General features: G+C 33.5%; 1 protein-coding gene across 3 annotated transcripts; it reads right to left on the bottom strand.

Moving 5' to 3' along the window:
• Positions 1 to 787: 787 nt before the first annotated feature.
• LOC137820590 (PPR superfamily protein) lies at positions 788 to 9,119 on the bottom strand. Of its 3 annotated transcripts, none has more exons than XM_068624740.1 (6): positions 8,634 to 9,119; positions 5,164 to 8,540; positions 4,619 to 4,770; positions 4,302 to 4,531; positions 3,008 to 3,131; positions 788 to 1,131 (listed from the first exon to the last, which is right to left on the bottom strand). In XM_068624740.1, the coding sequence occupies exon 2, from the start codon at positions 8,509 to 8,511 to the stop codon at positions 5,251 to 5,253; it is 3,261 nt and encodes a 1,086-aa protein (XP_068480841.1). In that variant the 5' UTR covers positions 8,512 to 8,540; positions 8,634 to 9,119; the 3' UTR covers positions 788 to 1,131; positions 3,008 to 3,131; positions 4,302 to 4,531; positions 4,619 to 4,770; positions 5,164 to 5,250. The 3 variants fall into 3 exon arrangements, with proteins under 3 accessions (XP_068480841.1, XP_068480842.1, XP_068480840.1); XM_068624741.1 differs by having other exon boundaries at positions 4,302 to 4,511; XM_068624739.1 differs by having other exon boundaries at positions 4,302 to 4,508.
• Between the last annotated feature and the right edge of the window lie 8,131 nt (positions 9,120 to 17,250).

The following is a 17,250-nucleotide window of genomic DNA, read 5'->3' as shown; positions in this document are numbered from 1 at the left end:
TTCTTTTGAGGGATCGTTGACATTATTGATATATTTTTTTATTGTTTAAATTTTTCTGCTAAAATTTTTTCATGGAACTTCTTTCACTAGAATATTTTTATTTTTACCCTCAAGCAGAGGGATTTGGGAAAAGGTTCTGACTTATGTTAGTGGAATTCATACAATGATGACAAATTGATGCAATTCCTTTGAGAGTGTTCCTCATCCCAAGCTTTTGGATTTTTTCTTAGTAGTTGTTGGGTTTTATTTTTTATCTGAGCAAAATCATTTTATCTGGCTAACAGCAACTGTGGAAATCTTCTGTTCCTTAAGTTGCAAGTTGGTAAATGCCCGTTAGTTTTCATGCTACCCAAAGACTTATCCATGGATTCTTGCTTCTCAATTCCAAAGGTAATTGTTCTATATCCTATCTCTCTTGGGCATGTTATTGTGGAAATGGAAATAGGCGTAGCGAAAGAAGAAAAGTATCCAATTTCACTGGATGACCAAAATTTGAATAAAAAATTATTTGCAAAATGTAGGAATGAATACCATTTATTATTGAAGAAAATGAAAAGTATAAAAAGTTGAGTGTTATGTCACCTTCAAAAGAACTCACATTGAAAAACCTACAATCTATGAAATTACTCGGAGCAGATAGAAACCGATATTTGCACAGTATAAATGATGAATTACTAACTTAAAAAACAAGAGACGACAGTATCAGCGTTTAACTTCATTGCCGGTATGTATCATGTTCACCGAAGCTTTGAAATGAGATGAATGAACTAAACTAAAACCTTTCAAGTTTGAACTTCGAAGACATTCATGATGTTTGCTTGAGGTTTTATTCATCATCATTGATTTCAAAGAATGTGAGTATGATTTTACATGTACATGAAATCCGCTGGAATAACACTAAATATACATTCATGGAAATAAATTATGGCAAAGAAGGCGTGAGGGAAGGCTTTGTCACTTTCAGTTCTCCACAGTCACTAATATAAACAGTCGTAAGAGGCCTGTTCCATATGTTACGTGCATTCTGAGCCCTTCCATCTCCAAAAAATTCAGCCAAGTCATTAAACTGGCGAATTCTCTCAGATGATTGGTAGGTAGGAATGGAAGCTATGGCTGTGATGACATCCAATCCTGCAAGTAGATTCATTTAAGAGCTAAGCACTTCATTGGTGATAAAGATAAATTAAAATTCATATAATGTAATCAAGTATTTCAACATTCCCATAGTTTAAAACACAATATGGTTAAATGTAAGTCAAAACTAGATATTGGAACCTGAAGGTACAAGACAAAATTCATCTTTTTGATTAGTTACTTGTAGCAAAATAGATAGGTAACACTCCTCAGGAAAGTCTCCTGATATATAGGAACAAGTTGAGTAGATATGACTCGATAAAATCTTCAGTTTAGTCCTGTACAATAATTCTCTGAACAGGCCTTTACTAGCAGTCCCAACATACCCTTAGTGTGCTGCCCTAGTAGTGGAGTTTCTCCGTGTTCTTCACACTACCACCACTTGTCATAGATGCTTGCATCCAATGATATTTCAAACACGAATTTATACACACATAAATTCTCAGAAATGATAAAAGTCACTCAGAATGAATAACATTCATAATTAACAATAAAATGTGATAAGTGTCTTTAACAAAACAAGTAAAACACCAACAAAAGTCAAATACAAGTTTCCTAGATTGGAATAATCAGTCATCATTTCCTAAATTCAAGTTCTCTTTATCATTTTCACCATTATTACATCTATAGATTTCAGTTTTTGAATTGAGCTCAAATCAATGCCTGTACTAATTATTAATTTTTTTTATAAAGTCAAGGTCTTTAGAGAACTAAATTGAAGGTATTATTGTCTAAAGCAGATACAAAGCTTCAAGAAATGATCCTATTTTCAAACTTTAGAATCTGCAGTACTCAAAGTAACATTGTCATTAGCATTACCTTCGAGAACTGTTCCAAAGACAATGTTCTTGTTATTGAGCTGGGGGTCAAGGCCCGGGTCCAGTGGTGAAATTGTCCTAATTATCTTGTGAAATTGCACTAGAATAGTAAAAATCTCATTTATAGAACACAAAATAATTCCTTAGATCTTTATCTTCCCTCTAGCAAGGTAGATATTCTCTTCATAGGGACCAACAACAATCTAAAAGGAAATCCTTGCATAGTACATTCATATGAAGGAATTCATTCTGATAGAATAGATCACTAATTATAAAAAGATTCGAAAAGCACAAATACTTCTCCAATTCTTTGAAGCTACTTTTCATAAAATTTGTGACATATTAGTCATTCTTCTCTTCAAAATGTCCAAAGAAGAATCATCTAGTGGTACTACACATATATTCGAGTATTGACATTAAATTGATGACTCTCTCGTCTATCTAGACCAAATATATATGTAATAAGATGTTAGGTTTAGAAGGATTTCAAAAAATTCACAAAAGTTAGTTCAAAATGAGATATAGATAAATTATCTACTTACTAGTGTGTACTACTTCAAAAAGTTCTCTAAAACACTTTTGTAAAACTTATGCAAGGATAGATGGGACAAGTAATATAAGCATGTAATACAGAGTATAATGAAAATTTATTTTATGTTGATTCACTTGACCTAAGCTACATTTAGTAATAAGAACATAGTGCGGTGAGTACAATATTAATTATACACATCCCTTTTTCTTAAGCAAAAATTCATACTTAACCTTGTCCTAGAAGGGTACAAAAGAATAGAGAATGAACTTGAGAGAGTAAATTTTCCTATCTTAGGATCTCATATTTATAATAACTTTGTAGATTTCAAACACAATGTATGAGAGGGAAGAGAAGAGAAAAAGAAAGATCATATCTAGGAATTGCCCAAAGCACACAACAACTTTTCAATACATTCTATTTAAGACAACTTATTCTAACAAATGGAAAAGAAGATAGAATTTATGGAGGGTGGATGATGCTGAACGAAGAGTAAATATAAAGAATAAAAAATAAGAGGACTTACATTGGAACTAGAGGTGGTTGCTCACACAGAGGTGGGACAGCAATGCCCCTGCGCTGGAACCAAAGGAAGTTGTAGACGAATGGAGTCTGTGAACCCTAGGAGGCCTTGGGTGGGGTGCTTGAGCCTGAGAAAAAATTAGTGTGTTTGGATGAGGCATTTTAAGAGGGTAATTCATTTTTTTAAAGAATTTGAAATGCTTATATGACAAATCTGTTGTTTAGGTAAGAAATTTTGAAAGAAATTGAAATTCTATAATTTCCTTAAAGCGATTGAATTATTTAAAATTAAAGAATTTCAAATTCCACCTAAAAAGTAAGAATTTGAAATTCCTAATATTCTCAAATTCATATTTTTTGGTATTTGTAGATTGGGTCGACCTAGGCTTGGGTTGATTCCACTCAAAATAGGCATGGGTAGACTTGGCTCGACCTAATTGAACATGGGTCAACCTCAACTCGGATGAACGTGGACCCTCCTCGACTCAATTGAATGCGGGTTTGCCCTAACTCAGCTCAACATTTGCCTAGGTCAACTTGGATTGACTGAACTTGCCCAGGCTGACTTAACTCAATTGGGCCTAGACAGACTCAACTTAACCTGGTCTTGATCGGGCTAGGCACTACATGGTCTTGATCAGACTAGGATCAACTTAAGCCAAGCCTAACTTGGCTAAACGTGGGTTGGCCTCAACTTGAATGAACATGGACACACCCTGACTCGACTAAATGCGGGCTTGTCCCGACTTGGCTTAAACTGGGTTTGGCTTAAACTGGGTTTGGGTTGACTCAGCTTGACCAGGGTTCGGGCCTACTCGACTTGGGCCTAGACTGAGTCAAAATGGGTGGACTCTAACTCTGGCTGACTCGACCTAATCTTGCATGAGCTTGACACGCTATTTTACTTGGTTCTGACTTGATTTAACATTGCTTAACTTGAAAATAATTCGTTTAATGTAAATTGAGAAAAAGTTTTGCAAATATAAAATGAAAAAATCTTGAAGAACTTTGGAAAAAAAAAACATCAATCACGATCTACTACAGAATATTATCAATATTGATATTTTTTAATTTTTAACAATTATTTTATATTTAAATAATTTTTTGAATTTGGTGATAATTGGAATACTTTATCCAAATAAGAAAATTTAAATTCACTAAATTTAAATTGCCTCATCCAAACAAAACATTTGAAAAATGAAACAATTTGAAATGATATCAATTCAAATTCAATATATTTGAATGTCTTAAAAATTGTGAAATTCCCTATTCAAACACAAGGTTAAGGTTTTCTTTACCTCGGATTGAACTGAGATGGAGCTTCTTCATTCTTATGAAGACCAAAGCCATACGGTTCACAATTTCTGCCATGGCCACTCCAAGCCACCACTCTGCCCAACACGACCACTATAAGCCGCCATGCAAAACCCGATTTTCCACTGTCATGTGGTGGTGGCCAGCAAAATGTCCGCACCAAAATCGTCCATGATCATTTTTTGATAACACTGCTAAAAATCATCACCAGACACTGAAAAACTTGTACAAAAGATAAAGATGATGACTGCTTACCTTAAGATTTTGATAAATACACGAGACCCAAAATGTATAGTGTTACCTGAAACTCTAAACAAAAGCCCAGGGCATACAAGGATTTCCTTTCCAGTGCAGGTGTCTCTCAAAGGATTTTAACTAAGAGCACAGTTGCGTTGCTCTTGACTGCTGGAACAAATTTCAGAAAATTGAACTGACCCAGTAAAAAGCACAGACCTGCAAAATTCAGATTTGAATATCAGCCAATATAAATTCCATGATAATTGACAGACTCAGTTGATAGTTAACATCGTTAATTATTTTACTGCAAACAGTTTCTTTGTTGTGTAAAAAATCCAATTTTCAAGATCATATAGCATACTAATTATGCTACAATATTTAGTTCAGAAGGGAAACTAAAGAAGCTGAGCAAAACTAAAAGCCTTGTGAATGTATTCTCTTAATACTGTCAACAAACTTATACCAAGAAGAGGGATTTTGTTCATATAAAGTACAATATGAAAGAGAGTAACCAAAAAAAAGAGTTCAGAAGGGATGAAGTATACTAAAATATGAGAATCAAATTTTCAAGAAACCAAAATAATGATACTGGAGGAATGTAATACAAACCGTATATGAATATCACATCTGGATGAGTAACAGAACTGTTGGTTCAGCCACATCAACACATTCTGGAAAAGAAAAAGCATAATGCGATCAACCAAAATTTCTTCTCATTTTGTACCTCAAATGAATTATTTTTCTCCTAGCAATAATCAATAACTCATTCAATCTTTTGGTTCCTCCATATGAATTAAAAGAAACCAGTCCCCTGGCTTGTATGTCCCTCAAAAGTTTTTCACTTTGAGTATGATAATTTCCAGCACAGAGAGAATCAATAAGAACAATGTATATAGAGGTATTAGGCCAAAGATTTCTTTGTTTCATCTCTTCATAAAGTTTAAAAGCTGCTTCAATATCTCCATTAGCACAAAGGCCAGATATAAGAACATTATACGCAACAACATCAAGCTTCAAATGACAATGTTCCATCGTGCTCCTCAATTCTAAAGCTTTTGCAACATTAGCTTCTTTGCAATAGACGTGCATTAATGTAGTGAAAGTAGCAACAGTTGGAATGACTTGCATCTCAAGCATCAAATCAAGAACCCAAATAGCATTTTCTGTTTTCTTTGAATGTGCAAGCCCTCTAACAGTAGCACTCATTGCAACATAGTGGGAGCTGACACCATGTGTTTTCATTTCATCTTGAACTTTCAATGCTCCTTTTATGTTCCCAAGTCTACACATACCATTGATTAAAGTAATATATTGTTTACTCGTAGGAACAGAACCACTTTCCAACAAGGCTTGCAAAACATGATGAGCTTTATCAAAATCACTAGTTCTAATGAGTCCATTAAAAAGGGCATTGTATGTATCTACATTAGGAATTATTGTAAACTGATTCATGTGATTTAACAGATCATAGGCCATTTTCATCTCATTCCTTTCACAGAACTTGGACATAAGAATGTTAAATGTAGAGCAATCCGTTATGAAACCTTTAAGTGTTATCCATCTTAAAATTTTAATAGCAACATCAAATGATTTGGACCTACAATATCCAAGAATAAGAGAGTTCCATGAATACTTATCTGGTAGAAAACCGTTTCTGATCATGTCTTTGTATAACATTAAACATCTTGTCATTGCATTCCTCTTTGCATGTGCATGTAGAAGGATGTTGTAAGTAGCCAAATTGAAGCATACATTTTTACTCTTCATTGTTGAAAGAATATCATTGACCTCCGACGTTCTCCCTCTCCTTAAGTATTGATCTATAATCACATTGAATGCTATAGTATCAGGCTCCACTCCTTTGCTTAGCATTTCTTCAAAAATAAACAAAGCTGCTCTTGAATGTCCATGCTTAAGAAGACCATAGACTAAGCTGGTGTACACGGCAGGATTTGGAGATAATAATCTTTTTTCAATTGCCTTTCCTGACAAAAGGAGTGCTGCAACTATTTTACCCTTCTTGCATAGCCCCGTAATAAGATTAGTGTATGTAAAATTGTCAGGCAGAAAATCATTTGTAACCATCTCATCAATAAGGGCAACTGCATCGGATAAATTTCCTGATCTACAAGTAGAAGTAAGCATTGTGTTGAAGATAACATTATCGACAGCATTAGGAACAGAACAAAATCTATGGAAAAGCTTCCAGGCTTCATTAATATGTCCACTTATGCAAAGTGCTTTCAATAAACTCCCATACGTGAATTGACTGGGCAAATGACCTAACCAATTCATTTTATCAAACATATAAAAAGCTTTTAACGCATCACCAGAATTTCCGTAACTATTTATAACACAATCAAAAGTAATAGAGTTAGGATCAAGACCAATTCTGTTCATGTGTTCCATAAAATACTCAGCCTCTTCAAGTCTTCCACATCTACAGAAAGCGGCAATCAACACATTACATGTAAAGTGATCAGCAGCATAACCACTATGATTCATAATTGCATAAGCATTTAATGCCTCTTTTAAGTATCCCATTTTGCAATAATTGTATATTAATGTTGAATACAAAATGCTATTTGGCACAAGTCCAGTCTTATACATCTTACACATAATCTCCTTTGCATTATTTATCTTCCCCACCCTGAAAAATCCATTTATGAGCACCGAAAATGTAACAACATCAGGACTAACAGAATTTTTTAACATATCATCCAACAATTGCACAGCTTCTTCAAGCCTGCCATTCTTGCACAATCCATCAATCATTGCTGAGTAACTAATGTGACCAACTCCCACCCCATCCATCCTCATTCTCTCAAGAATACTAGAAACCAATCCAAATTCAGCATGCTTGGATAGCCCATTCAAAAGAGCTCCATATGTAACTTCATTAGGTCTTAAACCACATGATACCATAACATCCATCAGTCTCAATGCCTCCCCATTGTTGCCTGTCCTACAGTGCCCAGCAATCAAAGTATTGTAAGTGACAATGTTGGGTAACAAATTAAATGATGACATCTCATCAAAAACTTTTGCAGCAACTGCAATTTTCCCCTCCTTAACAAATCCATTAATAAGAGAATTATAAGTTATCTCATTAGGATACACCATATTTCTTCTCATCCTTTTCAACAGTAAATAACCTTTTGCACTCCTGCCTTCCTTGCACAAATTCCCTATCAAAACATTATATGTACAAACATCTGCCGCAATACCCTTAGATGTCATGGAGTCAATCAACTTAGATGCTGCTTTGTACCTTCCTTTCTTGCAATACCAATTAAGCAAGGTATTGTATGTGGCGGCAGTCGGATAAACACCACTTTCTTCCATTTTCCTCAAGAGAAAGCCAGCACTTTTAAACTTCCCCCGTTGGCACAATGCATTCAACAATATGTTGAATGTAGCAACATTAGGACAAATCCCTTTGGTAAGCATCTCTTTGAAAAAGGACCAAAACATATCAACTTTCTGCTCCTTTACAAGGGAACCTAACACCATGTTACAAGTATATACAGACGGCTTCAGTCCCCGAAACCCCATTAAGTAGAAAGTCTGCACAGCATCTCCAACCATCTTGTCCCTTAAACAAACCCTAATCAGGAGGTCAAAAACAGCTGGGTTTGAGTTGCAAATGGGGTATGTCTCCATCAAAGCACAAAAGACAGAGTTCAAACCAATAGGCAGTTGTAGCATATGCTTTAAGGTTGTTTTGGCAAAGTTGTACATTCTAGCTCTAACAAGTATGTGGGTAGTAGTGCAGATAATATGAGTAACATGTTTGAGCTCTAAATTGCGTTGCTTTATGACCCAATTGAGAAATTTCAGAGCCAACCTTCCATGAACAGGCCTAAGGGAAGACAATCTATATTTCATACAGTTCAGTGACTCCCAACGGTGTACTGTGAGAAAAGTGTATATACTCTTTTCCATATCCAGAACCATCCAATGATTCGAAAGGTACAAACTTTATACTGAAAATCAGAAACAGAGAGGGAAGGACATCGTGGGTTTAGAGATGGAGAGTAACAAGTAAAAGCAAGAAGTTAGAAGGAACAGGGGTTTACCTTGAATCACAATAAAACGAAATATTGAAGGATGACTACCGTCTTCCATATTATTCCAGGATTGAAAGTGGTAAGAGATGACCCGTTAAAGACCCGACCCAGAAGTGAGCTTTGAACTGTTGTAACCCAAATAAATGATAATTTTATCTAGCTCCGCGCAAAAGTCTGGAAATAATTCAACCGCCACCACCCCGCGACCTAACCGCAAATCACCGCCGTTCAGAGAAGACGCGCCACCTCCGCGCATTACACAGAATTTATTTCATTTAATATTCCCCAAACCGTTTTGGATTAAAACGAAAACCCTGTTAAATTCGTCAGTTCAAAATGACTCGCGAATTTGACCGACTTTACTGGGTTCATTCCGAGTCTACCGAGTTTATTCAAAACCTAATCTACTACCGAGTTAACTCGGTAAGAATATGTGAAGACGGACGAGTCAACGCGAGTTTGACAACATAGTAAGAGCATTTTTCATTTTCTTCTAACGTTTTTTTAAAATTACTTATATTATATATAAAAAAAAGGGGTCGTTGTTTAAGTCTTCAAGAGGAATTATTAAGGTCAAATGTGTGAGATATGAGGTGAATTATTACTCTTGTTGAAGAATAGTAGCGTCTAGGATACAAATGATAATGAAAATTATACAAAGACAATAACCACCTCGAAGATAAATATAGAAAGAAAAATAAAAAAAGAATCACACACTTAGATAAGGTGGTTTAATTGATATATTAATAAAATTTAAATTATATTCACATAATAATTCGTTACTGTATAGGGATTACAACCTATGTAACACAAACACTGATACGACACGGACACAGACACGAAGATACGTATAATGTCTAAACACGGGGACACGGATCTATATATTATATAATTATAAATTATATAAATTGACAATAAAGATTTATGTGCACAAGTATGTTTCAGAATATTTTTTGGAGCAGAAAGATTTTTTTGTTGGAGATCCCACATCGACTAGAGATTAGAGCCTTTCATTGTATATAAGTGGGTGCAAACCTCACCCCATGAGCCGGTTTTATGGGGTTGAGTTAGGCTTAAAGTCCACTTCGTAATATGGTATTTGTTGGGCCTATCGTGCCACCCGCTATCGGGCCGCTATCGGACCACCCATAATATATAGTCCTACGCACGAGCTTCTATCTATCACTCTCGGCGTGAAGGGGGTGTGTTGGAGATCCCACATCGACTAGAGATTAGAGTCTTTCATTGTATATACGTGGGTAATGTATTTTTCCTTTTTAAAATTGTGTTAGAACCGTATTATAATTGTGAGAAATTCAACAAATTCTTTTTGAATTTGACACTTCATGGATACGTGTCATACGAGTGTTGGTGTCTGATACGTAACTTTAATATAAAGTAAACATTAAGATTTTTATTTATAGAATAAAATATATATAACTAACTTTCATCAAACATATCTAAACTAATGGAAAAGACACATGAAAAATATTTATGGTTAATAAGTTGGAATATCCCCTAGACAATTTCTCTAAATGAATCAATTCTAAGTAAACGTTAAAAAACTAGATGATCTACTCAGAATGATCCTATGAGCTTATAAGGATCTCAAAAAGCTTTGTTCTATCAAATTTCAACATACCATTTACTTGATTTTGTTTTTATGCTTAAATAAAAAAAGAATAAAGCATATTTTTATGAGCATCAAATCCTATGAGGCACAAGTCTCTTATTCAATTTAGCATGATTGAACAAATGTAAGTGACTTGCTTATGTTCTTTGTTTGATAATTTCTTGTTTGGACAGGTGATAAGTATACTTCGTCTAACAAATAAATGCAAGTCTTTAGCATTTCATGGTACACATAAAGCTTATAAATGTTTATTGTATATTTACCGTGAATGTTTGTTTCTTCATTACTTTAAGAGGATCTTGCAATATTTTGTCAACATCAAGATCTCTTGAAGTGTGTGATTAAAACTACTTCACACAAATAACTTTTATGGAAAAGATGGAATGTCAATGCTATTGAGCCAGCCAGTTATGTCATGCCCTTTGCTTTTCACTAAAGAAGAAAGAAGCTACTTGCCAAGGTCTAACAAACCTTACCATGTTTAAATGAGTTGTGCAAATAAGACACACACATTTAATGCTAAGTCAAGAACATTTAATGTGTCCCTAAACTCCAAATGGGGACAAACATATGAAGAAGAAGAAGAAAAATTCAATTTATCTCATAACGACTCCAAAGGATTTTCAACTACTATTTTCTTCTCTACTCTATGTAAAGAAGATCTTTGCGAAGAAGGAAGGTTAACAAACCTCTTACAACAAGAATGAGATCAAGTTATTGTAATCTTAAACAATTTGTAGTCTTGTATTTGTGAGAAAAAATATTGTTTGTGTTCCAAAGCTATTTAAAATAGTGCATAAACTTTGTATTCATCTTAAGACGTAACTTTTCTTTCTCCTGTGATCTTTTATATCACTTTCTTTGCAAATCTCTATGTTTTAGCTAGAAGTTGCTACATTCCAAATAACACTTAGTCTTAACCCAAAGTAGTTGTATTACAAACAATACTCAATGGTTTAACCCAAAGTGATTGTGTTCTAAATAATATTTGTCTTATCCAGAAGACTATTGTCAAAAGCATGTCCAATCTTATACAAGAGTGATTGTGTTCCAAAAAATATTTAGTTGTGTCCCAAATAATACTCATGTTTAACTAGAAGTGGTTAAATCTAAATAATACTTGATTTGTATCTTGTAGTGTCAATTTGCCATGGTGATCTTGATCAAGAACTAGATGTAATTTGGGTTATCAAAATAACCAACGTAAAAATATCTTGTGTAAATATTTGTATCTCTTATCCCTTTTATATTGTATGTCATTAACCTGCATCTTACCTAATAGAGTTTTGAGACAAAAGTTGAATAGCATGTTTGAAAGTGTGTCTGTAAAACGCTACTTCATTAGATGAAACTTTGCACACAAAAAAAAAGTTGAAAAGTTTTAATATAGAACTTAACCTACCATTCTTATGTATTTGACATGTTCTCACACTCAATATTAGAGCTTAGCCTCTTAGAAGGTTGAACGCATTACAATGTCTAAAGATAAAGATCCAATGACAAGATTTCGAATAGAATTGACACAAAAGTTGGGAATTTAGGGTTAGGGATTGGGATAAATTAAAACAAAAAATTAGAAATTGAAAATGTTAAAGCGAAAACTTAAATAAAGGAAGGCACCACAAATAAAGTTTGACACGTTTTTGGATGTCGTCACAAGAATTAGTACGACTAATAGGTACAAGGAAGAGCCCTAGCAAAGATATTTTCGCTATTATTTTGGCAAAATAATCATCCCTTATTTTCAATTCCAAAAAGGCATATACACAAATTTAGTTGTAGGTATTGACTAGTTTGTAAGGAAATAAAAAAAAATACAATCTTTATATTCCAAGAAAGGATAATTTGTCCCAATGGTTAAGTTAACACAATCTAACTAGTTTTGGGTTCAAATCTTAACTCAAAGCAAATATTAATAATTTTATTTTAGTACTCCAAGCATATTATATATGTAATCAACTTAGTCTTTTCAAGGTGAGGGACCTTCATTCCTCCCTCTCGTCATTCGGGTCCACTTAAGTCTTGAATTGGGTCTTGGTTATGATCTTCCTCACTATGTCCTTGGTGTTTTATGTCCACATCATTATACACATGAAAATATATCAAGAATGACAATAATATAATATTTCCTTCTTTGAGTTTGTCCCAATATAAATATATTGAAATATCAAGCCAAGGACTATCAAGAACAGGAAAAATAGTGTATAAGGTCTTTAAACCCCAAATTATCCCATTAACCCTCCCTCGGGTGTTTCTCTTACTAAAAGATCCTTAATAAAACATTTAGGCACACAATCTTTTTTTCTTTAAAAAAAATAATCATTTTTTTTAAAATACCCATTAGTGCTAAAATTTGTGCCAATAACAAAAATTTCATAATCATGCGGATATATTTCTTTCAAAAATTCAAGACCAAATAATTTTTGTTTCGAGAGTAGAAATCAACACATGTCTTATACATAAAGCATAAACCACAATATTTCCTTTTCCATTTTAATGATTTATGACATACGGAAATCATTCTAAAAATTCAACCCATTGTCATGTCTTTTATTTATTTTTCTTTGATCTTTTAAGTACTTTAAAGACTCACGATCATTATGAATCACAAGTTATTTAGATAAAATATAGTGTTGTCAAGTTTGTGATGTTTTCACTAAGACATACAATTTCTTATCACAAGTGGGATAGTTTAGGATGACCACATTTAACTTCTCACTAGAATAAGCAATTGGATTACCTTCTTGAATCAAAACAATTCATATACCCACATTATGCATCACATTCAATTTTTAAAAAAATACAAATTTTTATAATGCTAGAATGGGGGCATTAGTCAACTCATATTTCAGGGAAACAAAGACTTTTTTTCTTGTTTTTCTTCCCATTTAAACCCAAAGTGTTAAAATTCTTTACAAATCTCCTGTTGAAACTATTTAGGCCACGGAAGCTCCTAACCTCACTCAAATTTTTAGGGATAGGTTATTCTTGGATAGCCTTCTTTTTCATAATCTACTTAAACCCATTTGACACTCACTACAAAATCCAAGGATGCAATTTGTTCGATGCAAAATATGTATTTCTCAATATTAGCTTACAACTTTTCCTTTCAAAGCATAGTCAAAACAACACACAAATATTCCACATGCAATTATAGACTAGTGTTATACATCAAGATGTCATCAAAATACACCACAACAATTTTGCATAAAAATTCTCTCAAGATATGGTTCATTAACTCATAAAAGTGCTTAAGGTATTAGTTATCCCAAGTGGCATCACAAGCCACTTCTTACAATCCATATTTTTGCTTTAAAGGGAATTTCCAATCATCCCCCCCCCCCCCCCCTCAATCATAATTTAATGGTAACCACTTATTAAGTCTATTTTTGATAATATACAAGTATCATACATTTTATCCAATAAATAATCTAACCTACGAATAAACTATACTTGATGGTGATGTTAGTGTTATATAATCTTTGTACATCGTCAAAGAATGATTCTTTTTAGGCATCAAAATAACTGGAACAACACGTGGGCTCATGCTCTCTTGCACCCAACCTTTGTTCATCAATTATTCAACTTGAGTTTGGATCTTTTTTATCTTTTGAGGATTGCTTTTGTAGGCTAGCCTATTTGGAAAAGATATTCCTTGAAGTAGGTCAATGTGGTATTTAATTCCCCTTAGAGGTGGTAGTCTTCTAGGTATATTAAAGGATATGGATACTAAAGTTATAGAAGAATCCTAATATTAATTGTGTTTTTTCTAATTCTTAGTTGTTTCTCTTTATAGAGGTGAATAACTTTTATTTTGTCTGGTATATATTCAGACTATTTGTTTTGATCTCTGAAATAATATTAGAGATATTCATTATCATATCTTTTGTCTTCCTTTTTACTCTTTTGTTTGTCCTCTTTTGTTCATCTCTGTTCTATTTTATAATAAGGTATTTCATTGGGAAACATGTCTTTGAACTCCCGCAAAAGAGAATCAACACTAATAGGAACATTGACTTGATTGGAGTGGTTAGCAACCAAATTGTTGTTCTTGCAGTAAAGTAAATTGGAGTCAACCAGTGAGAACCGTGTATGACTTGAGACCTTCATACTCCCCATGTCAGTGATAGACTTAATACAACAAATCTTTTTCATTTATGTGGAGATTCAAACAATTACAAATCATCAAAACATTTCAGTAATTTTCATGTAAGAATAATTAGTAATAATCAACAAAAGAACAATTACAAATCAACGATGTCACTACCTAGTAACCATGGTCACCTAATCAAATACAAAAAAATAGTAAAATCACAAAATTGGTGTGTTTTTGCCCATGAAAAATACTTATGTTTTTACAGGTCAAAAATAGATGATCGAGTCTAAACGGAAGAATACAACTCTATTGTAAGAGTTTTATGATTATCTAAGACAAGTAAATGTGAAACAATTATAAACATAAATATTAAATTAACTCGAATCAATCATATTAATCTTATCATTTAGTGTCATAAAAAAAATAACTTATTATTTGATCGATATAAGAATAAATTAATTTAAATTAGATCATATTTAACCTAATTATAAATTAAACCTAATAATAAATTAAGGTAAACTCAATTTAATTAGATTATTTGATTGAGAAAGATCGAGTAATAGAGAAGCGATCCAATAAACACCTAATTGCTAAACATTATTCATTTAGTAAAAAATATTTGAAATTCATTGAATCTAAGAAACATTTAGTGAATGTTTGACCAGTATACAAGATTTGAATACCGAACGGAGTAATCTGGTTGTTTCTTCCTAGAGTCCATTGATGATAGACACACGTCCTCATCTCAGATGCATGCGTACCATCCTTCCCGACCGTCCCATGTGGGTCAGTTCCCAAAACAGGTGGAGATTCTTTAATAATACATCCTTAACTTCTGGAAAGACAACTTAATTAGCTGTTACTCCCTGTTGCCACCTTCCACCTTCTCACCTACTCTTCACAAATCACACCACATCTTCATCGCAACACTGTTTATTCCTTAAATATCTAAGATATTTTTTTATTTTTATTTTTTGTATATCAAAATTTATTACAATTTTATGCATGTAAATATACGAATTTCATCATGTCAATTCTCCGCAAATGTAGCCTGAGATATACCTTTAACCTAATATTTTTCATTAATCACAAAAGAAACCACCGCAAGATCTCTTCTTGGATCACGATTTGCATTAAAATGTAAACCACATTCACATGAAAAGAGGAACGAAACCAATTTAGATATATACACTAAAAGATTAATATATTAATAAAAAATAATTAGCTTCCTTACAAGAACCTTGGTCGTGGAATTCAGAAGCAGCCAAATTGATCAGGAATCTCCAGAACCAAAATGGCGTATGAATCAGTACAAACCCACGACAACCTTGGACCAATAAATTCCACATTACTTAAAAATATGAACCAAGAACTCAACTGAACCGGACTCAAATTATTCAAAACTGAAAAGAGGAAACAAAAGAAAACAAGAGTTTTTATCAAAAAGAGGGTGGTTAATGGTTACATTAAATCTCAAATAAAACCTCTAATTTGTGACTATGTCCCTCTTCGTCTTGTTGGGGCCTGGGCGCGGCGGGGGAGGAAGATGGCGAGGAATAAGCGGCGGCCGCCATGGCCAAGTTCCCTTCGCTCCAGGCCCGCCTTACAGGATATGAGACGCTGTTGCAGCGCGGCATCTTGTGCGAGCACGCTCTGCCGCGGCGCGACTTGTTGTGGAGCGCGCAGCTGCAGTTGCGGTGGTAGGGGCGGCGCTCCACGTCGTTGTCGTAGGCGGAGATGCAACCCTCGTAGATCGGCCGGAAGAGCCCGTCTGCGGCGGCGCTGGAGGCCATTGTGCCGGAATGCCAAGAATTACTTCGATGGCTTAAGGCGTGGCACCCACCAACCCTTAGTTCGAGTTCCTGAGGCTTTGAAGAACAGTGGTGGGCGTTTATATAAAGGAGGGGCAGAGAGCGTTAAATAGTGGTCATGGAGAGAGAAGGTAAGGCCAAGTTTCTTCCTTCTCGACAAACGGCACATGCGGAGTTCCAAGCGCTGTAAAACCCGTGTGCTGTACGCGCAACTGCTTTTAACGTGTGGCTGGTAACATTTTTGTTTCGGCTTTTGTAACTGTTTTGGGTTGAATGGGTTATGCAAACCTAAAATATAGGTTACCCACTTCAGCTTTTTAAGATCTTCATTATGTCCCATTAATTAATTGGATTTACTTTAAGTATAACTTTTTAAATATTATGATTTAAGTTTCTGATATTTTATAGTAATATCAAATATATTTTAAATTTATTTAAAGGGATACTTTTATCTTTACTCTCATCTCTTTTTAAACAATTATATTTTTTTACATACTTTCAAAATCTCTAAAAATTGCGTAACACGATTAAAGATGATGGCATATATATTTTTAGGATTCTTAAAAAAATAAAATCTTGAGATGGTATTATTTCAATGTAAAATATATAGGTGCGGACGATATTGTTTTTAATTATATAAAATTATTTTGATTAATTTTTTAAAATATTAGAATTAATTTACAAATACAAGAAAAAGATTTAAAAGAATTAGGTTAAAAATAAAATAAAAAGATAAAATTAGATTCATCTGAGTTAGTTAAAAAATATATTTTCAAATCAAATTGGAAAGCTAATAAATATGTTTCGAAACAAAAAATAAAATTAAGATTTAAATTAAATATTTATTACATGATAAATCACTCTACATAAACACTTATTTTTAAGAAAATTATATGTTTAAATTGATATGCTGAGACTCTATACATGTTAACCTCTATGTAACACATGTCTAATTTTAGTATAGTTTTGATGATAAAAAAAATACTAAGATAAAATTATATTTATATACATGTTTTTATTATTTAAATATGTTAATGGGTATTTTGTGTTAGTTCAAGGACAATAAAATCATCTAATGGTACAATT

Source organism: Phaseolus vulgaris, chromosome 9 (genome assembly GCF_051622355.1).
Source record: "Phaseolus vulgaris cultivar YP4 chromosome 9, ASM5162235v1, whole genome shotgun sequence".
Lineage (NCBI taxonomy): Eukaryota > Viridiplantae > Streptophyta > Magnoliopsida > Fabales > Fabaceae > Phaseolus > Phaseolus vulgaris.
Note: the sequence above shows the minus strand (reverse complement) of the source record. Positions and strands in the feature narration are given on the sequence as shown.